This window comes from Arachis ipaensis, chromosome B9, assembly GCF_059453495.1.
Source record: "Arachis ipaensis isolate K30076 ecotype BB chromosome B9, ASM5945349v1, whole genome shotgun sequence".
Lineage (NCBI taxonomy): Eukaryota > Viridiplantae > Streptophyta > Magnoliopsida > Fabales > Fabaceae > Arachis > Arachis ipaensis.
The window spans coordinates 13081027-13103754 of record NC_142444.1 but is presented as its reverse complement, the minus strand read 5'-3'; the positions used below and the strand labels follow the sequence as shown (position 1 = coordinate 13103754).

Sequence of the window (22728 nt, the reverse complement as noted above, 5' to 3'; positions counted from 1 at the left end):
AAAATTAACTTCCCTTGAGAACATGCAGCACAACAAAATTCACTAGATTTAAGAATCTTCTGGTTCTTTAGTGAATGTCCATGAGAGTTTTCAATAATTCTCCTCATCATGGTTGTTCCCCGGATGACCCAATCTATCATGCCAAGTTATGAATTCATTTGGGCTAGTAAACTTCTGGTTTATAATGGCATGTGATTCAATTGCACTAATCTTGGTATAATATAACCCGGATGAAAGTGAGGGTAATTTTTCTAATATAATCTTTTTATTTAAATCATGAGTTGTGATACATAAATACTCATGATTTTCCTCATTCATCGTTTCAATATGATATCCATTTCGGCGAATATCTTTGAAACTCAACAAGTTTCTCAGGGACTTGGTAGATAATAGTGCATTATTTATTATAAATTTTGTTCCTCCAGGAAACAAAATTATAGCTCTTCCGGAGCCTTTTATCACATTGCCTGAGCCAATGATAGTATTAACATATTCCTCTTTTGGCACAATATGGGTAAAATATATATTACTTTTAAGAATTGTGTGCGAACTTGCACTATCTGCAAGGCAAATATCTTCAGAATATGTCCTTGCCATTTTTCTTCAAAGAACAAATGATAATAATGATAAAATAAGTAGAAGTACATGCACAGTAAAATTATTCACATGAATACTTAACAAACACATATATTAAACTATTCCATCATTAATCAAATGGCCAATATTTCCTTCAAGATCCTCAAAGAAATTAGATACATCATAATGAGTGGTGGAATTTTCATCATTTGAAACAAAATTTGTTTCCTTTTCTTTGTCAGCCTTTTTCAAGAATGCTTGAAAAAGATCAACTAGGTGCCTTGGGGTACGACAGGTACGTGACCAATGGCCCTTTCCACCACAACGGAAGCATTTATCCTTAATTGATTTACTTTGCCCATTGTTTCTTTCTTTATCCCACTTCTGGTGAGATCTTTTCTTATGAACATAATTTCTTTTTCTTCCATAATTTTTTTTTGTTACCAAAATCTTGCCATTTACCTCTTCTGGGGTTATAATTTGCCGCATTTACTTCAGAAAATGGGGCGGCGCCAGCTGGGCGCGCTTCATAATTTCTTAAGAGCAACTCATTGTTGCGTTCAGCAACAAGAAAGCAAGAGCTCAAAAAATTTTAAATTCTTTTTCTCGATACTGCTGCTGCAGGAGCACATTCGAGGCATGGAAGGTCAAGAAAATTTTTTTTTCTAATATATCGGGCATGAGGAAGTATCACCGTCTTTTCATGATTATACCTTTTTTCAGGGTCTTTCCACAGATCTGCAGGATCTTTTAATGTGGGATATTCATTTTTCAATCATACTTCAGGATGATGACGAAGGAAAATCATGGATTTGGCTTTATCCTTCTGGGATGTATTATTTTCAGCCTTAATGGTATCTTCAAGATCCATTGAATCAAGATGGATTTCAGCGTCTAATATTCATGATAAATAATTGTTTCCAGATATATTAAGAGCATTAAATTCAAGATGAAAGAGCTTCGACATAATGAAAATTTGTTACCTGGAGTCTTCCTAAAATTTCTTAGAGCTTCGTGCTGATAACGTGTTGTGAAATAAAAGATATATATATAATAGAGATGTACAAATAGAAGACTCTAGTATTAAAATAATTAGCCCAATAATAATTTATATATATATAATAATATTATATGTTGTAATGTGTATATATATACAAAGATAGAAAGAAGTATTAAAAATAAAGAGAGAGAGAATCGCATCTGTTTATTGTTGCAATCTCAATATAATAAAGATGGTTAATATTGCTATTAATATTATATGTAAAGAGTAATAGAAAATAGAATTTAAAATACTTATAAAATAAAAGAAGAGAAAGAATTGTAGTAGAAATATAAGAAGAAGAGTATTTGATTGTAGCATAAAATAAGATTGATTTATTTATATGAAAAGGAAGGGAGAATAGTATTTTGTTATTGCTTGTAGTGTATTTCCATTCAGAGGCTTAAGCCTCTATTTATACACGTACATGAGAAAGCTTTTCAAGTTCATATTAAATGTGGTCTTCTAAGTCATCCTTGAGAAACTACACCTCATGGAAAATGGGCATCCACGTAAGGTGTGATAGAATCCTTATCACAACAATTCAACCGATTTACCTATTTCTTCGGGTTTATTATTTTTTAAACCAATTCAATATTAGTTATTTATAGAAAAAGAAGTAGGGGTGACAGTAGAACATGTGGGGCGTATTTTTGTCCTATTTGACTCCGTTTTGTCTTACAATAAATTGCATCCAATCTATTACTTACTGTAGGTAGTAAAAAAGGATTTTTTTTTTTGTGACTAAACAAGGAAAGAAACAAAGCAAAAACTATTCTAAATCCGAGCGGATGATTCGTTGGAGATCAATACTAGGCTCAGACCAAATAACATGATTAGAGTTACTCTTGGCACCATATTTAGCCATCCAATCCGCAGCTCTATTTGCTTCTCGGGACACCCATTCAACGTGAACAAGCCAAGGACGAGATAAAAGCTCCTGAATCTTGTGAACCAAATCTGTTACTTCAGATGGATACCCACTTGTAAGCTCATGCATGATGGGCAGAATGTCAAGGCAATCTGTTTCACATATAATATCCCTCAAACCGCAATCCCGCCCCCTCCAAGCAGCAAATAATTCACATCTGATTATAGACCAAGGGGGAATGCTTCCAGAGCAGCCCGAGATCCAATCTCCCTTAGAATCTCTAATAATACACCCAAATCCCGCTAAATTTGAATCCATATACAAGCTTGCATCACAATTAACTTTAAAACTATTGCCTATCGGTGGTTCCCAACACAGGCAATTTCGGAGAGACCTAAAGGCATTGCTTCGATTCCTGTAAACCTGTAAGTCCTTGGCGGTAATTCTGGCCAAGGCAACAACCTTATGGTCTGTCCAAGGGTTGTCAGTGTTGAATATGTCATTGCACCTATGTCTCCATACCCACCAAAGCCCTGCACCAAAGGACGCCTCATTGTTAGCCAAGGCCTTCCGAAACCACTCTTCAAGAGCAGTACCAGCCGTCGAGTCCAGGATACTAGGATCCAACATATACCAGATTGCCTTTGATCGTTCACAGTCTCTAAGGCAATGCTCCATAGTCTCCTGCGCCTTGTTACATCTCTTACACATATCTGAAGAAGCTAAATGCCGCTTGAATCGAAAGGTCTCAGTTGGTAGAGCATCATGTAAGCTAAGCCACATAGTAAATTTGAACTTCTCTGGAATGTTTGTGTTTCACAACCAGTTCCAATTACTGTTGGCATTCCAATTTAATATTTTCTTTAATAACCATCTGTAACCCTCCCTTGCACTATACTTTTTTGTTGCTGCAGGCCACCACTCCCACTGTGGCTCCAACTCAGTCAAACTAGGATATCTCAGACCACAAATAAACTGCTTAATCTCATGCGGAATAGGCGTGGTAAGACTATCAACCTCCCAAGACACCCCTTTCCACAAGTTAGCCACCATGAAATCTGATTCAGAAATATGTACATAAGGAACAAGGTTGCAAAGCTTACCAAAAGGAGTCCACTCATCATACCAAACTGATTTGTGGACATCTCCAATATTCCAATGAAGCCCTTCCTTGAGATGCTCATAGGCACTAACAATGTTCTTCCAGGTAGCCGATGAAGAATTTCTACTATTTCCGTTCATACCAGATTGATTCCTGAGATATTTATGCTTCAAAGCCTGCACCCATAACTTCTCACTATTATTTAGACAATCCCATACCAACTTTCCTAGAAGCGCCATGTTAGCACAGGAAGTATCCCTAATACCCAATCTTCCTGCCTTTTTAGGAGTTATGGCGACCTCCCATCTGACCAGAGGCAGCCCTTTTCCAGTCGCTTGGCCTTTCCACAAGAATTGTCTCATCAAGGAATCAATTTTATTACATGCATACTTCGGGAGAAGAGAAATTTGCTTTTCATAAACTGGGATAGAGGCCATAACCGATTTAACAAGACAAAGCCTCCCTGCCTTATTCAGTAGGCGTCCTTTCCAACTGGAGAGCTTTCTCGAAATTTTTTCAATAATCTCCTGAGTCGTCTTCCTGGAAGCTCTGGCATGACCGATGTTAATTCCCAGGTATTTACCCAAATCATTGCAGAACCGGATGTTAGAGACCCCTGAGAGAACCTCTTTTCTCCTCTCCGACACCCTCTTGGAACACTGGGCCTTTGACTTATGAAGATTTACCTTTAAACCTGACGCTCTAGAAAACAAGTCCAAACAATGCATGACCTCTATTACTTGAGCTTTTGATGCCTTACAGAAAAGCAAAAGATCATCTGCAAACATCAAATGAGAGAGTCGTGGTCCATTCCTAGAAACCGCAACTGGGTTCCACAAACCTTGGGAAACTCTATGAGAGATAAAGCAGGCAAGCATTTCCATACAGAGTACAAATAGATAAGGAGACATAGGATCTCCTTGCCTCAACCCTCTCTTCGGATTGAAATTTTGGAGCCTGTTCCCATTTCACAAAACTGCCAACGAAGAGGAAGTCACACAATTCAATATAAGATTAATGGTAGCCTTTGGAAACCCAAACCGGACCAAAGTAGCTTCCAGAAAATGCCAGTCTACCCTGTCATAAGCTTTTTCCAAATCAATCTTGAATGCCATGGTCCCTTTTCGAGACTTGGTGTTCCTCATGAAGTGCATAATCTCTTGAGCAATGATAATATTCTCTGTGGTTCCTCTTCCTGGAATGAACCCTCCTTGCAAAGGACCAATGATCTCCGACAGGAAAGGTCTGAACCTGTTAACTAGAACCTTTGTGACAATTTTATAAATTACATTACATAAGCTAATAGGCCGAAACTCCCGTAAGGAAGAGGGAACTTCCACTTTAGGAATTAGAACAATGAGAGTATCGAAAATAGCCGCATTCAATGGCTCACCCTCAAAGGCTCGCTTGACCAGTCTACACACATCGTTGCTAAGAGAGTCCCAGAACTCTTTGTAGAAAATTGCTTGAAATCCATCTGGCCCTGGGGCTTTAAATGAACTCATGGTCATCACAGCTCTTTTAACCTCTTCAGACGTCACCGGTTCCACTAATTTTTGACAAGCCTCAGTACTAAGAGACGGGCAAGGAAAAGACCCCATGGCGTCCAGGTCAATATCCTCCCTTATAGAAAAGAGCTTTTGAAAGAAAGAATTTGCCGCCAGTTCTAGAGTCGTAGTCTCCGTGGTCCAAGACCCATCCTCCAAAAATAACCCATGAATTTTGTTCCTCTTTCTCCTGATAACTGTCTGCAGATGAAAAAATTTTGTATTTCTGTCTCCACATCTCACCCATTGTTCTCTAGATTTTTGATACCACAACAACTCTTCTTGAAGAAGGACAGCATTCAGTTCCTGATGCAAAACTTGCTCTTTGATCCTAAGCTGTTGATCCTCCCGACTTTCCAGAGTAATCTGAACGTCATTCAAAAGCCTCTCCAACTCCCTTTTCTTAACAAAAATATTGCCAAAAACCTTTTTATTGAAGCTAGTTGCATCTTTTTGAACCTCCAACAAACATTTAACTACATCCGGAGCTCCTCTATTCCAAGCTGTATCAACAACATTCCTAAAAAGAGGATGAGTCATCCACGCAGCCTGGAATCTGAACGGACGATGGCCCTTGGTAGCCCTCTTTGCCATCTTGCACCTAGTGAATAATGGGCAATGATCAGAGTGAAGGCGCGCCAGCACCTCAGTATAAGCCTCTGGAAACATTAGTCGCCAGTCCTGGTTGATGACTGCTCTATCAAGCTTCTTGGCCACCTGCACCCCACCTTTCACCTTCCTGTACCAAGTGAATCTTCTCCCAATAGCCCCCATATCAAACAGCCCACAATCCTCCAATGTTTCCGCAAATTGTTCTGCTCTGGCAAGTCTAAATTGCCCCCCTCTAACTTCACTCTGCAACAAAACATCATTAAAGTCCCCTAACACAATCCAAGGTCCGTGGATCATATTAGCAATCCTTGTCAAGTCACCCCACAGTTCTTTACGCCGATGTATATGCGGATTAGCATACACCGTACTGCAGTAACTAGATGTATTGCCCATAGTGATTTCAAAACTGATACATTGATCAACTACATCCAATACTCTCACAGAAATATTTGAATTAGAACATAGAACCCAGATACCCCCACTATGACCATTAGCCTCAACAATACCAACACCCTGGTAACCTAGATTATTCCAAAAAGATTTCATCCTCTCGAAAGCAATATGGGTTTCAAACAGAATGAAAAAAGTAGGATGAAATTTATTCGCTAACTCCTTACTATGAACCCGGGCCAATTTATTAGAGGCACCTCTAATATTCCAAAATAGAAAGCTTAAATCTAAATAATCCATAAAACAATTTGTATTGTCAAAAGGACCAACCTCAGCTGAAGTCCCTAACGAGATAATGAAGATCCACCATCATATCCCCCTGAGCCTTGCTTGTCCTTGTCCAGTTGTTGTCTGGTCTGTCTGTGTCCCTCCACTGACAACCCTTCCAATTGACTCCTCTAAAATTGTTCATTTATTTTAGAAAAAAAAAAGTAACGCCATCTAAATTATTGATAATATAAATAATTTTGATAATTTTAAATAAATAAATGCATTAAAAAAATCAAAACATTAACTATTAAAACACTAAAAAGAAAAAAACGCGCCCACTTTACAAAGATAGCTCGCAAAATTAATTTTCTGCAAAACTAAATACCTAAACAATAAATTTTATATTGAGTAAAAAATGATGAAGAGGATACAAACATTGAAGACGCTAGTAGATACTGAACAAAAAAATGGTAATTACATAGATGACGAAATTATTAAGTGAAACGAGCATGCTGGTTTCATCTATGGACACTACGATGATGGTGTTCCAGACGAGCAAGCTAAACATGGAGGTGTTACTTTCTAAAACTAAAACGGTAGATTTATCAAAAGAAACAAATGAGTTGACGATCACAATGATACCACCATAGAAAGGTAATTTTTTTATTGAATAATTTTAAATTTCACTGCAATATATTTGATAATATTTTACTCAATATATTACTTTTTTTTATATTTGCAGAAGATTGTCAATTGAATTCTCAAAACATGGAAAAGATCTAAATTGCACAACACAATTCTACATTAATTATTTTTTTCAGGTATGTTTATAACAATTATATTTGTACTCTTATTTTAATGCTCTTATTTTTGTATGTTTATAACAATTATATTTAGAATTTTATTATTTATTTTGTTCAGGCCCATTATAACCAAAAAAAAAAAAACCAAAATTGGGCATGGAATTTGACACAGTACTAGACTACTAGAAGCTAAGACTTCTGGAAAAATTATGGTGGAATGATGGGTTTTGATGTTCGACAATTGTATGCAAATAAATGCAAGGTTGATAATTTTATAAGTAATTTTAGATTTATTTGTGCAAAAAAAGACCAACGAAGGCCAGATAAACGGGATCATTTAAGAAGGTAGATTCTTTTTATAGACACAATCAAGATGATGATGTTTCAAATATTTTGAATGTAAAAAAAATCGTTAATAGTTGTTCAGATGGAGATGCGTTAGAAAGATTATTTGAAAATGTGAAAAGGTTAAAAAAAAGGAAGGATGAAAAAGTAGAAAAAGACTCAAGAGTTGAGTTGAAAAACAATCAAACAAGAGAATGGTGGTCAACAAAAAAAATTCCACCCAAAATTGTCCGGTTGTAATATTTTTCATTCCTTATTATCATTTCTTTAACATTTTTAAAACTCATTGAAGTTTTTTTCTGTATTATTATTTTTCTTATAATAGTATTTATATTGCAAATTGAAAATCAAGTTATTTTACCACTTCAATCATGGAATCAAATTATAACACCAAATGGAGTGAAGTTACAACACCAAATTTAGATAGCTAAATGATAGAATTAAAAATTATTTATTTAAACTTTGTAATTTTTTTTTTGAATTTATAACGAATGACTTTAAGAAATTTGAGATGATTATTTTGTTTATATTTTTTATTATTTGTCTATCCTAATGATAATATATTTTTTTAACCAGTCATACATTTAAATTTAAACTACAAAATTAGACATGAAAATATAAATAAAAATACATAAAAATATAAATAAATTAATTTAATGTATATCAATATAAATTTATTAGAGATCTATTAAATTAATATCACATCATTAGTTATTCTAAATGCTCTTTAGTTTGTTCTCAATTAGATTCTTATTTTAAGTATAAACAAAAAAAATTGAGGACATTTATCTAAAAAAGATTTAGTACATTTACATGAGTATTTTTTTATATTAAAATAAAAATAAAAAAAATTCTTGACCCAATTTAAATTAATTAATTTTATTTTTTTATCAGATTTTTCAAGAAATTATTCAGGATTCAAAAAAGATAAAAGATTACTAGAGATCACTATTAATCTCTTTCATGACAAAACTTTAAATGTAGGTTATAGAAGACAAAAATAAAAAAGAAGAAGATAACCAAAATAACAACAATATCATGAAAGAACATGATAATAAATAAAAAGAGAATTAAATATTGTAAAAAATAGAACCGAAAATAATTTTTTTTGTTGAAGAAAAAGAAAGAAAAAACTAAATAAAATAGAAAGAAGATGAAATTAAAAGAAATCACGCGGTCTCGAAAGCTACTGCTAGTACAATTTTTCAAGGTTCTTTTAATGTATTTATTTATTTAAGATGATCAGAATTATTTATATTATCAATGGCTTAGATTGTGTTACTTTTCTCTCTAAAGTAAATGAACAACTTCAGAGGAGCCAAATCCAGTAAAAAATTACACCCTAATCCGCCCTATCGCTATCTGCCTCTATAATTATTAAAATTTTACAAATAAAATTAAATTTTAAAATTTATATAACCATCATTATATACATAACATAAATTAAAGTAAAAATTTAAATATGATATAACATTATTAATCTTTCTACTAATTATTTTATATATATTACATATATTATATATTAAAATATATATATATATATCGGGGCGGATTTAATGTAAATCTGATTCCGCTTCACTCCGCCCTGTCCAAAAATCCGCCCCCATTAAAAATCTGCGGCGGTGGATACCCACGGGAAATGACATACTCAATTTAATATATATGAATCACTAAAATACTGAACTATCTATCTATTTATTCTTAATATATAAAAGTTGATTCATAAGTTTATCTACATTACTTTTAAAACATCTTTTTATTTCTACTAATGCCATGTCAGCAACATCGCTTACTTGACAAAATATTAGAATCAACCACTCAATTTTTGCTAAATCAATTATTATTTCTAAATCAGCAAAAAAAAAATACAAGAATTTGTAATCAAATTTATAACCTACAAAAACATTGAATCCAAATTCATATATTTATTATATCTCACCGTTATAAACAATACAATAAATTTATAACTCCAATAATTAATTTATTAATTTCTATAAATAACTCATTAAATATAATAAACATTCATATTATAAATGTAATAATAATATTATTAATCATAATAAATTTTATATTACAAATATTCAAATTCCATACTATTTGAACTACTTATATAAGTCTCTTATCACTATTCCTTCAAATAACATCAAATTTAGCACAAAAAAAATTATTTTCGAACTACACAACATCTCAAACTTACTCAATGGAGCATCATTCTTTACACAATATCACCAAACAAAAAGACAATTAGTTTATCAAAGTTCGTGTGGTTCATCTATGAAAAACATTAATATCCATAAATGAAAAAGAGTTTCTTTGCTTAGAAATGATTATATTAAATGAAAAATACAAAACAAATATATTTATTATATTTTTAAATTAAATTTACAAAAAAATACTTTAATTATTTTTGTTTTTATATTTTTGTATTATTTTATAATACTTTATATATAATTATATTTTAATATTGTTAAAATTATACTTCTTTTAATATGCTATTTATTATTCTTTTTTAATACACAAACAACGAATACTAATTAAGTGACCTTTAGTTATATTATTAGATCCTAGTGTATAGCCTATGATAGCGTAAGTCATATACTTAATCTATTTTATTGTATTTATATATAGTTTGTCTATAAAAAGATTAGTATATATTTATTGAAAAAATTAATTTATTTATTATACAAAAAGATTAAGTGATTAATCTCTTTTGTTATGTTGATGTTTAATTTGATTAAAAATGATAATCTTTAAAAAAATATTTTAATTAAATTAAAAAAATTAGATTAATTAATTATTATGTAAATGTGAAATTAACTATTTAAAATGTTTTTTTAGTATATTTCTCATCCTTCGTCTCATTTGTTTCATAAATTTATTTTATTTTTCGTTTTTCTAATCTATGTACAAAATAACTTATATATGATTGGGTTATATAATTATATTTATTTAATCATATAAATAAATACTAATTCTTTTTTTATTGATTGTTTTAATGATTCTAAAATTCTAAAAACTTATTATGGAAGCAAATATTTTTTTTAAACAGTCAAAAATGTCAAGATTTATTATTACTATAGTTGACAAAAATTTATATTTAAAAATATTATTAATATAAATATACAAATTCACTTTTAAATATGAAAAACCACCCAATTAATTTTTTGTATCATTACTATGAGTCAATGCAAAATTCAGTAGATTTATTTATGGCAGAGTACTCATTTATTTTTACTGTAATTAAAATAGTAAAATATAATCAATTAAAATTGTTTTCCCTCACTTCCTTTATTAATATAGTTAATAGTAAATAAAATAAAAAAAATTATGATTAGATGCATCTTTATCATTTTATTTTTATTTTTGTATTAAATTATTAATCATTATTTACATCATTGCATTATTTTTATCGAAGCATCCACATATTTACATTTGAATTATATTAAGCATAAATAAATAATTGGAAGAAGTGCTCTACTATTTAAATCAATCATCCAATAACTTAATTTCCTGACTAAATCATTGATCGCATTACTATATAAGTATCCAACTATAATCAACCCAAATTTTTATATGCAAGAATAAATATAAAATATATACGGCAAGATAGTTTTCGTGAATTTTTTCTTAGCATAAAGATTTCGAAGAGCCTTCTCTCCTTTGAGAGGAATTTTTTGTAAAAAATAAAATTAGGTGAAGAAATTTTTTATTAAATTCAGACTAAAAATATGCATTACACATTATATATATTTTGTCAATTTTTTTGGTCAAAAAATAAATTTCACTTTTCATCAGAATTTTTCTCTTCTTTCTAGTATTATTCTCTTATCAAATTGTTTAAGAAAGATCCTTCTGCCTCCCATTTATTTAAAAAAAAAAAAAAGAAAGAAAAAAACACTAAATTCAAGAGAAACTTTGATCTTTTCAATTTCTAACTCAATGTATTCTTGAGTGAACCTATCCCACTCATGCTACTTATTTTTTATTTATCTCTCTTTTTTGTAACGAACTCCTAAAGTCAAAGTGCTCTCATCACTCATGTAGTTATTTTGATTCCCTCTTCCATATGTGTATTTAAAAAGGGTATTTTCTCCATGTCCTCAATTTTTTAGCTGATGGGTGTTAGCTTGAAGATTGTGGCATTATCTTAGAAGATAAAAGGAAGGTGAAGGTGAAGATATAATACCAGAAACAGACAAACATCACAATTAACAACATTGTTAGTGCAAGCAAAGAGATGCAACAGAAACTCCACTGGTTTTGAACAATCCAAGAATCTCCAAACTAAAGTACATATTTTACATGCCTTTGCCAAATCTTATTTAAAAAAAAAAACAAAAGTTTAAGCACCTAATCTTGTCCTCGATTTCCGCTGCACAAATGCATCCCTCACTGTTAAAATAAAAAAGATATATTAATCATCACATATGTATACATGTTTTGCTGGTTCAACTCACCTTTTTCTGGCAAGTTAATAAATTATCTCGTGAGTTTTAACTCGTTTTAATGACTCTAATTATAGGCAAAAGCATACATATAAACAGCTTAAAATGGTTGATCATAATAGGTACTATTTTACTGGTCAAAATAAAAAATCTAATGCAACCTGAAGAGTGATAACATCTTAAAAAATAGTTAGAAATTAAAAAATTTGAGTATATCATATCATGACATAACTGATGTTGTCCCTGTATCAATTGTTTGACATGATATTACTTATCTCAACGGTATTACTTAAGTGTTGAATGAGACAATAAGGTTGTGCAGTCAAGTTAAGCCATTCCTTATTGATGTTTGAAGTTGTAAAATTCATTCATTATATCTCTAAACCAATCAAAGCAGTTTTGCTCTCTTCTAATCAAATATATGCTTCAAGTGGATCCTCTGTTAAGCTATTGTATAATCTGAAACTGCTTTATTACAAATGTAAAATATCAAAATTTTGGTGTTTACTTAATGGAAAAGATGGTCTTCAAATTGAATTTTAGTACTATGCAGTATAACATAAAAAAAAAATAGAAAGCAGACTACATATATAAAAGCCCCAACATGATCAATGTGTAGTAGCTACATATTTTCGAATGCTAATGGAAGTGGTGGGTGCAACACCAAAGCCAATCAGTAGACAGTACCACAATGTCATACTTTACATGGTCTTGAGAAGCGGAACCAAAAGGACCATTTATACATAATTTTGGACAATGAGCTGATTTCTTTATGGTATAATGGAGATATATCACATTCTTGAAGTTCATCCTCAGTTTGAAAATAATCTTCGACTTTATATTTTTTTACAATTGAATAAAAAAATTGAGGACACATCAGAATATAAAAAAAGTACAAAAACAAAAGATCAATGCTCATCAACACCATGTAAGCAAGCACCTTGAGAATAAATCGACATAAGGTAGATATCTAACCAAAAGAAAAATGAGAAAAAAAAAAAATTCCCAGGAAAAGCATAATGTTTCTTTAAACCATTGGAGCTTGTGGCATATTTAGTCGGGAAGTTGCACCAGATTTTCTTCAAAATCCTAATAATAGCTATTGTTCAAATACAGATTTTCTTGTTTTAGGAGGCAAAGCAAATTTTCATTGAAAATTACTTGATAGATACTTCTTAGGAACACCAAAATATATTTCTAGTGAAGGAAATGGAATGTATGCATTTAAATTTTACCTCGCGTATGTATTTGCTTTTAAAGGTTGGAAGTATTCCAAAGTGACTTTCGATTAACCAATATAAAGATTTCACCACATTTTCTACCCACTCCCATTCTATCTTCTTCAGCAAACACAACCTAGATGTCATCTACTTTTAGAATTTATAAGGGAAAATTTTAGAAAATTAAAATGCAATAATAAACCCAGCGATGAAATCATTTTGACAGGCACATACATCCCCAAAGTGGTGATATGTCAGAGATAGAAGCATTGCATTGATCATAGTGAACATCTCATATCCTAGTTCGATAAGTACTGACCTAGATGAGCAAAATGAAAATTGAGATCCAAAAGCATTATTACCTTATAAGTTTGCCAGGACTCTCAAGCCATCATGAGCAAGCTGCACTGGAATTCCCTCCCTAATCCCTAAAATCACAATGAAACCATCTCATCAAAGCATCATATGTTTAAGCTGCAAACAAAAAATAAACTGCTCCTATTCATCAAAATTCAATTTAATTAAACCAAAATCTTTTCTAGTTCTTCCCAATGCTATTAAATGATGAAATATATATTTTTCAAGTTTATTGGATGATACAAAAATGTCAGCAATTGACATTTTAGACAATGGAGAATAAAGAAAAGAAAAAAAAAAAACAACAAAGGTCAATCTGTTTGAGCTTTATTTTCTTTCTTAATTTCATGTTCCAATCTCCTTTTAATAAATATTTTTTTTAAGTCACAAACTTACAGGAGGAAAAGAAATTGCATCAAAGGTTATATATAAATTTAACAAAACAATAAGTTCATAGTTGCGCTTCTGTCTAGTAGCCATTACCACAAAATTGAAGTTTGAATGAAGGAAAGCGTTGCAGCCGCAGTGGTTTGTTCATTGGTTAGCTGAGAATTGGGTTCTTCACTTCTTCCTACATCCTTACAGTGTACATCACAACAAAGAGTAGCTTCTAGGTCCTGCCTAATTGGTTGTTTTTGAATTTTTATCTGTATTTATAATTACGGTAAAAATTAAAATTAATTTTTTACACGTTTAAAGAGAAAAGTAAAAGACAAATGTATAGACAAAAACAAAATGCATAAATAAAATACTATAGAAATCCATAGTAGAGGAAGAACAGCAAGAAAAGAATAGCAAGATAGCAATTAAGAAAAATAAATTTATCAAAAATAGTTCAGGCAACAGTTATTTAATATGACTAAAAAATTTGTGAACAATATTTTCTAATGTATTTGCACACAGAAGCAACTTTTTGCAAACTTTGGATATAAACACCTCTATTAATGAAATACAGTTAATTTTATGAAGAAAACGCGAGAACAAAGGAACTCCTTTAAAGTCCATTTGAATTTTAATCACTTACCTTAAGAAGAAGAGCATTACACACATACCCTAGTACTGCTTTCTCAATGCGTTTTGCATTAGATATCAAGAGATCATCTCCAACTAACTACACAACATTGTAATGAGTGGAAATCATTCAAATAAGGTTCCTTATGAATAACATCTCAATGGTAACAAAAGTGATTAATAATCTGAATTTTGAGCACTGCATAACAGTTTTAGTTCTCACAAAGCATAAAGAGCATTTCAGCCAATTTTTTGTTTTCGACAGTCACACACTTCAGATCCTCTTCAAATAATCAGTATTGGAACATAAACAGCAACACAAATTGGATCATTCGTTGGTTCTGATTAAGAAACCTATACAAACAGCCACAACTTGGCACTACAATGATGTAGTGGATACTGATAGGGTATCAAATTCTAAAGTTTACATGTTTACTCACTGAATCGAATTTGAGTTGAATTTTACTATTTATGTTTACCTAAGTTTACCTTAACATTGTTAGCATTAGCTTGTCATTTGTCTTCATATAAGCATTTAGAATTTCACCCAGTTTAAGAATCATATTCATTGTTGAAGAGTTTCAATTTTTCAAAGAGTACGCTAATGCTGTAATCCAGGAAACATAGGATGATAATAAAAAAGCTCAACATACTGTTTCAGATAAAAGAAAAGAAAATCATCCTCCCAACCCATATCTTATTGGTACAACTATGATAGAGTAACATATACTGAAACTTTTTTAAGAAAGGTTTGTATTTCTCTTCTTTCAGCATTTTTTCTAAGTGCCTAAACCAAGTGCATCCATCTGTGCAGTAAGTATTTTTTTCTTCTCTTCTCTTCTTTCAGCATAAATTTATAAGGGGCCATTTTTTTTTCTGCACAATAGTTGGAGAACACCGTAAACTAACTGTATCTGCATTAGTCATCACCAAGATCCAAACATAGCATAATGAACAATTTAGCTCAGCTAACCAAAATTGTAAAAGACCACAATGCTACCTACCTAATACATATATGACACCAAGAAGTAAGTCAATGATGGCTTAAACTCAAAAAAATTAAATTGCCGCTGAAAATAACAGATTGGCAAAAGATAATCCTACCGATATATCTGCTACCCAGACTCAAACAGAGTTTCAGTAGTCAGGGGCGGAGCCAGGTGGTAGGAAAGGGGGGCGATGGCCCCCCCTAATTTTAATTTTTTACATGTAAATTATATGTAAATTTCAGTTTAGCCCCCCCTAAAATTTTATTTTAGTCTTAGTTTATTGTATAAATATTTTTGACCCCCCTCTAATATTTTATCTAGCTCCGCCCCTGTCAGTAGTATGCGTATCCCAAAAGTTTCCCATTAATACAGAACAGGCTCCCATTAATACACCTCCAATGTTATTAAGTGAAACTGGAAGGGTATGCGCGATCTGCAGGAGAACAAATTTTGACCAAATGAAGAACAAATTTAATAGATGAAAAACTGATCAACACAAACACAACCGTGAAAAAATGATCTTACAGAAATTTTTTTGCATTACTTGATGATCTTCATTGCTCCAAACTTATCTGTTATAGAATATCCAAAACCAAATTATTCTTTCTTCTCTATATGTTATAGAATAAGGGCTGTAATCAACAAACCCAAATAAATAGAATAATCAAGAGTACTAAAGAGGATAGCAAAAAGCATAACAAAATTTAATGAAAACCCAAAAATGAAATGATAGAATAATACCTCTGTCTGGGTACAGTCCTATGGGGAGCTTTTTATATGATTCATATTCAATTGCATCTGACTGGACAGAATAAGCTGAGTTTCCATCAGTTTCCATTGTCGCCGCCCTCTTCTCCTTCTTCCGTCATACTTCCTTTTTTCGCCGTCGTGATTTCTTCTTCTTCACAACCAAACCAAAATACTCACTTTCATTAGTATCATTATCATACACTTATAATCAGGGCTAATTTTGTTTTTTCAAATTCTTCCTTGTAAAGCTTGACACTGTCTTGATATGTAGCAGTCTTCTTTATCATCGTATCCCAAACAGCTTTCCCTGTCTTCCAGCAGGTATTTGAGCATGTTACTTTGCCATCAGTTCCATCACAGCAGACTATACATTACAACAATGGAGTAAAAACAAAAATTACTTCCTTCAAAAACTGAGGCACTGGTGTATAGAAGAAAATAATTAATAGCTTTAACTTTATTATGAAGCAAACAACCCTTATAAGCTAATGTTCGCAACAAAAGTTTGCTGTGATTAATATAAATATTTTTTAATGGCGAAGATCAAATTATGACTGATGAACAACAAAACACAGAAATCAATAGTAAGTCATCCAATTTAATTAAAAAAGAGACAATGATAATGAAAAAAAAAAAGAAACTCCAGTTAAAAAAGTGAGACAATCATAATCACTCTTATAATTGCTCCATTGAAACTCCAGTGAATTTGTTCCATAGTTTTCTTAGATCAGGATTGTCTTGTTCAGTTGTTCCAATAGTTTTACAACAACTACAGCACCCTTGGCTCCAGCATTTGATGCAATTGAGTGGACAGGTGCCTGGATAATTTCTCAAAACAATTAATGATAAAGTGATCAAATAAAAGAACATACTTCTCCTTATCAACCATCTCCGAATCATAACAACTGATTATAGTGTTCTTATAACACTTTATTTTAGGTTCATTATCAGTTCATTATTAAAAGCTTCTTCATACAACTTCACATAAATATTAGCACAAAAAACAAAAAACGAAAGTAACTACTATGAGTAAATTTATCAAAACTAAAAATGCGCACTCTGTTTAACTTGTTAATAAAAGAGATTTATATCAAAGAAACTGCAATTAAGGATCCAGCAAAGATTAAAGATAACACAACTACACAGCTTAGGATTTTAAAACAACACTGCATAATACTAACTATTGAACCAAATTAGAGACAATAAAAGGAACTCAGAGGCAAATAAGAGAGATCCTGATTCCTGAACTCAGGCTTCAACCCCACAGAAGCCGTTCATACCACACAAATTTATTTTTTCCCCTGTTGTTCCTTTTTGGTAGATAGACCAAAAATTGCACAAAAATTCATTACACACTTATAATCTAAATTTCAATTGGAGAAGTTGCAAACTTTTTGCAGCACAAACAAAAATTCCAGGAAACCAAAAAGAAAAAGATAGTAAAGAAACATGAAAGATTTTAAATACCTCATTTCTAGTTGAACCGAAACCACTCTCGTCAACCTCAAGGTCCAAATCTGTACAACAACATTGTAACGATGACATTCGCAGCACCTGCTGCCTGCCTGCAAAGGAGCAGTTGCAACGCGGTTCTACATTGGACGCGGGTTCGTCGGCACCCTCTTCTCCTTCTCCCTCCATCGTGTTTTCTCCTCTTCTCTGCTTCGTTTTGTCTTTCTCTCTCTCACCCTTAACCCTTCTTCGTCGCCGGAGGAAGTCTTTATTCTGCCAACGCCACCTATTCCATGCCAAATACTGCATTTCTGTCTCTGACCATCTCTTCTCATTGAAGAAACAAACATATATATGAGGATGAGAAAGAAACAATGATTTTTAAAGTGATAGACAGCTGGAAGTGGAACAAAATGGTTTTGAATTTGAACTTCATTGAACTCCCGCCTAATACTCTTTTATATTACAGAATTTTTAATTTAATTTTTATTATTTTATTAATTTTTGTTGTTTTAACACTTGTCAAACATTTCGCTTATACACTTTTACACTTGTCAAGTAAAGACCACAACTACATTCTTATTATATATTAATAGAAGATTCACTTCAAGTCCTCCCAGCTGGCTCACACTAACTTTATCCTTGATTCTACTTTATTTGCGTTAATGTTAAGGAGACGAAAAAACAGTTCAAACTTACTTTATTTAGGATTCAGTAATTCTAACAACAATTAATGAATGTAAAAGGCAAGTTTTGGCTATTGTTTTTTGTTGCAAAAAAATTCCGCTTTATTTGATTGATGGATGCAACATAATTGCATCTTGTGAAAACTTTCAGTTATGTTATTGGAGTTGGTTCAAAAGTACTACTATACTAGTTTCTCTCTAATGCTTCAATAAAAAGTAGTTATGGTATATAACATATTAGTTACTACTCAGTATTATATGAAGAGTTACGGTATTCGAATTATTACAAGTAGTTATTAAGCAGAGTCATGTATTTGGTGGCAGAGTTTTCTTTCTTTTTTTCCTCTATTATATACATAAACAAAGACACAAATTTTCAATTTTTTTAGTAGATAACATACAAGGATGCTAGAAACATAAAATAACAAAATACGCATAAAATTATTATTTTTAATAAAATAAAATAATGTATGCAATGAAATGAATTTTGTAATGGAGTTAATTATTGGTGATTAAAATGTTGGCAATGGATGCTTAATGCTAATTTGTTTGGCACTCATAATAGTGTTTTTGATTCCTTGAAAAAAGTAACAAAAGTTGTAAGTTGAGGAAGGTTTCATCTTTCTTATAAGATATTTTTCTCACTATATTTCTAAGTCATTAGACTAGGTGCGAAGTTTAAGAAATCACATGATATTCAAAGTCGATCTGGGAAGCTTGACAATCCAGCAGAATCCACAAGCATGGCAGCCACCTTCGTATCTTCATGTCAAAAAAAAGAAAAGGAAGAAATAAATAAGCCATCAATCCCTGATAATCTTTTACAAAGATGTTTTTACTTTGTAGGCTTTGTAGTTCTCATAATTTCTTGGCAGAAGGACAATTAACAAAAAAATATTCATGTTAGTCTATTCCTCAATAATAAATTTTCCCCATACCACTGAATTGATTATGTTCTCACTTGACAAGAGTTCTGCAATGTTATATATTTTCGAGTTCGGATTCCTTACTTTTTTCTGTTTTAAATTACTTATGTTGCTATCTGCTAAGGAGTATCAACTAAGCAACTAAATAGTTATTATGATCAGTTCCACTTTCTTTACAATTTCTGATAACTACTTAAGGTCTAGAGGTCCATTGGTAAAATGTCAGGTTAGTTTAATTGAATAGTTGATCCAGCCATCTTCAAAGGCTCTTATATCTTGATCTCTACCACAAGCAGGCCAAGGAATGTGTGTATCTGTAACTTCCAATGTAAGTTGGGGCCTGACATTGACTTGAGGTTGTAATAGCAACAATAAATATAGCTTTGTCAAAACAAAGGTATTTGACAAGTTCATAGGAAAATAACACATAATTATTTGTAGAAATTTATATAATCCTCCATAATGTCAAATGCTTAAGAGAATAATGCCTATAGTATATCAAGTGCTATTCTATTTTTTAACGTATTGTTATCACAGCTTTCTCTTTTTTCTAAGCGACATATTGTTGTGTGCATTGCTGCTGCATCTTCACTGTGAGGGCAAAAATATTATTTTGATGGTATTAGTGGTTCAATTCAGAAAAAAAAATGATATGTTAGAAATGCTTCAGATTCAATAATGCTAAAATTCTTGCTGATGCTTGATAGTATTCTTGCTTCTAAATTTTTTTTAGAGGCCTATTACCTACTCTAAATTCTTTTTTGACAGCTGAGATTTCCAAACACATACCTTGTAAGAAATATCATAATGTCTATTTTTTTTTATGAAGAGTTGGAAGTTAAAATATTCATTCAACACAAATAACAAACATTTAATATAATTTCTCTTTGAAAAATGCTTTAAGATAAATTACAAAAGCGTTAGAAAGCAATCGATGGTATTGAGAAGGGGATTGAATCAAATACCATTTAAAAACTTTCTTGCTCAGTAAAATCATAATTGCCAGTCTCTTCAAATGTCTCATAATGTTTGAGGAAATATTTTTTTTGTTATCTCCTAGAAAGGTAGAGACATAAACAGATAGCAGCAAATTCATAAAAGAATTTAGAATGTGCCTTGTAAATAATATCACAAACGACTGTAATTAGCACATTATAATAATATATTTTTTAACATACAAAGTAGAGTAATTCTATCGATTTATTTTTATCAATAATATTTTTAGCTCTGTTGAATATTGACATTTTTTTAATCAATTGTGGAACTTCGGAAGACTAACTCTTATCCATTCATTTCTCCTATTTTGGTCTTTCTAGCTTGCTTTGTCATTTTTATTACTTATGCAGCACAAGTAACAAAAATGATCCTAATAGATTTTTTCTTAATGAACTGAATTTCCTTTTGGAAGAGGATGATTCTTCTCTTTCATTTATTCAAGGAAGAGAGTAGTTCTTGTATACACCTATCAAAACCTTTTAAGATAATTAATAGTTGGTGCATTATTTTCAATATTCTTGAGTTTAGTACAGTCAAATTGAATTGCTTTTAGTTTTCTTTAATTCTTTTCTTTCTTTTATAAAAAAAAAAGGAGAGAGAGAGAGAATGCAGACAAAATGAAAGGTACATGATACATTTAACCAAGCTAGACTCCAAGGCTTTATTTCCCCTACTTGCGTGCACATTTGGAATTTGGAAACATTAAGCTGCTAGTTATATAGAATGCACCTCAATATAATTCATAGGCAAGATATTTAACATTGTAAAATGATCATTCATGGTGGGAATCAACTAAACCTGTCAAAGGCATAATATGGAAGCACCAGTACCAGCAAATAATTGAAGAGAAGACAGAAAAACAGAACACCATATTTTCGTGCGAAAAAACCTCTCAATGTGAGAGATAAAAAAAAAAACCACGGGAAGGTAAAAATTTTCACTATTTTCCAAATCAAAGCTACAAACAAGTCTCAAAACTTACAAGCACTCCTAAGCATACATGCAGAACTCTTGTACAAGAACATAAAGGCATAAACTAAATGGTGAAATCAATGATACAATAGGCGACTGTTGCTTACGAACTTTTTGGCTAGAGAGCTCGGATTGCAATCACACCTCAAAGTTGAAGGACTATGAGTGAAGAACTCCAAGTAAACCAGAAAAGAATTTAACCATCCGATCATTATTCATTTGTTCAGGTTAATACACTAATTGTGATGTAGAGGGACTCTCCAAAAAGTGTTGGCTTGGGCCTCACACAAAGGAAAATGATCATAACCTGCTAGATAAATACACAATGATGTATTATTCTTTGGAAAAGTTTAGGGGGCCAGCAACTTTGTTAAATTCTGACCAGCATGTAACCAACAAAGAAAAGTGAGTCATTGGATGAAATCTCACACCAATCTCACACCATTAAAACCATCATTGATGGCTATTTGATGGCTACAAATCACAAAAGTTGCTGGCCCCTAGCATTCCTCTTATTCTTTTTAAGCTTCAAAAACAGAACCGAAAGGGACAATTTCAGCTTGAGAAAAGATTGAGACAACACAAAATAATAATACCGCAATGCAAAATTTTACAAAAGTACTTACATGCTCACCAAGTTGCAATTGCCACAGAAGCTGCCTAATGCACATTTTAAAGGTTGAATCCATAAAAAAGTAGATCCTCGACCATAGCAGTTATCTATTTGTTGATTCCCCTGGAAAATCTATTTGAGTTGGTATTCATAAGAAATGCTACGAGATAGAGCAGCTTCAAAGATCAATGCCTCTAGATCCATCAAGTTTATGTTACCTTCATAAAGAGTTTAGCTGCAACTCTTCTTCTTGTAGCGTTTGCTGGGCAAAGGACAGTGTTGAATTTGAAATAGTAACAGAAAAAGAAAGCTTTTCTCCTGCCATATTCTGCAACCTGAAGTAAATTGCAGAGAGGAATAGAGTAACTATACGTACCTGAAGCTAAAACAGAAATCAGTTCTTTTGATTGAATGAAGGTAATGTAAGTATGGTTTGTTTTATATAAAGATTATGTGCTGAAATCTTAGCCATTTGGACACTTGTACCTCGGTAGAAGCTACCTGCAGAGGATAGTAAAAACAGTACATTTGATTCATCCAATTGTTTAATATATCTAAAGAAATTCTTAAGGGCAGGATACGCAAAAAAGATATTAGTTGTCTTTCAGTTTTTATTTCATGGTAATTAATTCTTATGTTCCTCTGTAGATGCAATGTATCTATTCTTAATATATAAAAGTAGATGGATAAGTTTATCATATTATTTTTTAGGTGTTTGCTAAGGTACAATGATAAATTCATACGTACCGATACGTT

The 22728-nt window shown here is 31.8% G+C and overlaps 1 protein-coding gene across 8 annotated transcripts; it reads right to left on the bottom strand.

Moving 5' to 3' along the window:
• Positions 1-11753: 11753 nt before the first annotated feature.
• LOC107636814 (uncharacterized) lies at positions 11754-22485 on the bottom strand. Of its 8 annotated transcripts, XM_088497877.1 has the most exons (12): positions 22459-22485; positions 22191-22307; positions 21986-22095; positions 21471-21666; positions 19156-19227; positions 17795-18106; positions 17001-17145; positions 16319-16691; positions 14602-16149; positions 14061-14224; positions 13583-13648; positions 11754-11947 (listed from the first exon to the last, which is right to left on the bottom strand). In XM_088497877.1, the coding sequence occupies exons 6-7, from the start codon at positions 18086-18088 to the stop codon at positions 17050-17052; spliced, it is 390 nt and encodes a 129-aa protein (XP_088354003.1). In that variant the 5' UTR covers positions 18089-18106; positions 19156-19227; positions 21471-21666; positions 21986-22095; positions 22191-22307; positions 22459-22485; the 3' UTR covers positions 11754-11947; positions 13583-13648; positions 14061-14224; positions 14602-16149; positions 16319-16691; positions 17001-17049. The 8 variants fall into 8 exon arrangements, with proteins under 8 accessions (XP_088354003.1, XP_088354000.1, XP_088354002.1 ...); XM_088497874.1 differs by lacking the exon at positions 22459-22485 and adding an exon at positions 22349-22445 and having other exon boundaries at positions 21986-22234; XM_088497876.1 differs by lacking the exon at positions 22459-22485 and having other exon boundaries at positions 14602-14688; positions 15693-16149; positions 21986-22440.
• Positions 22486-22728: the final 243 nt, after the last annotated feature.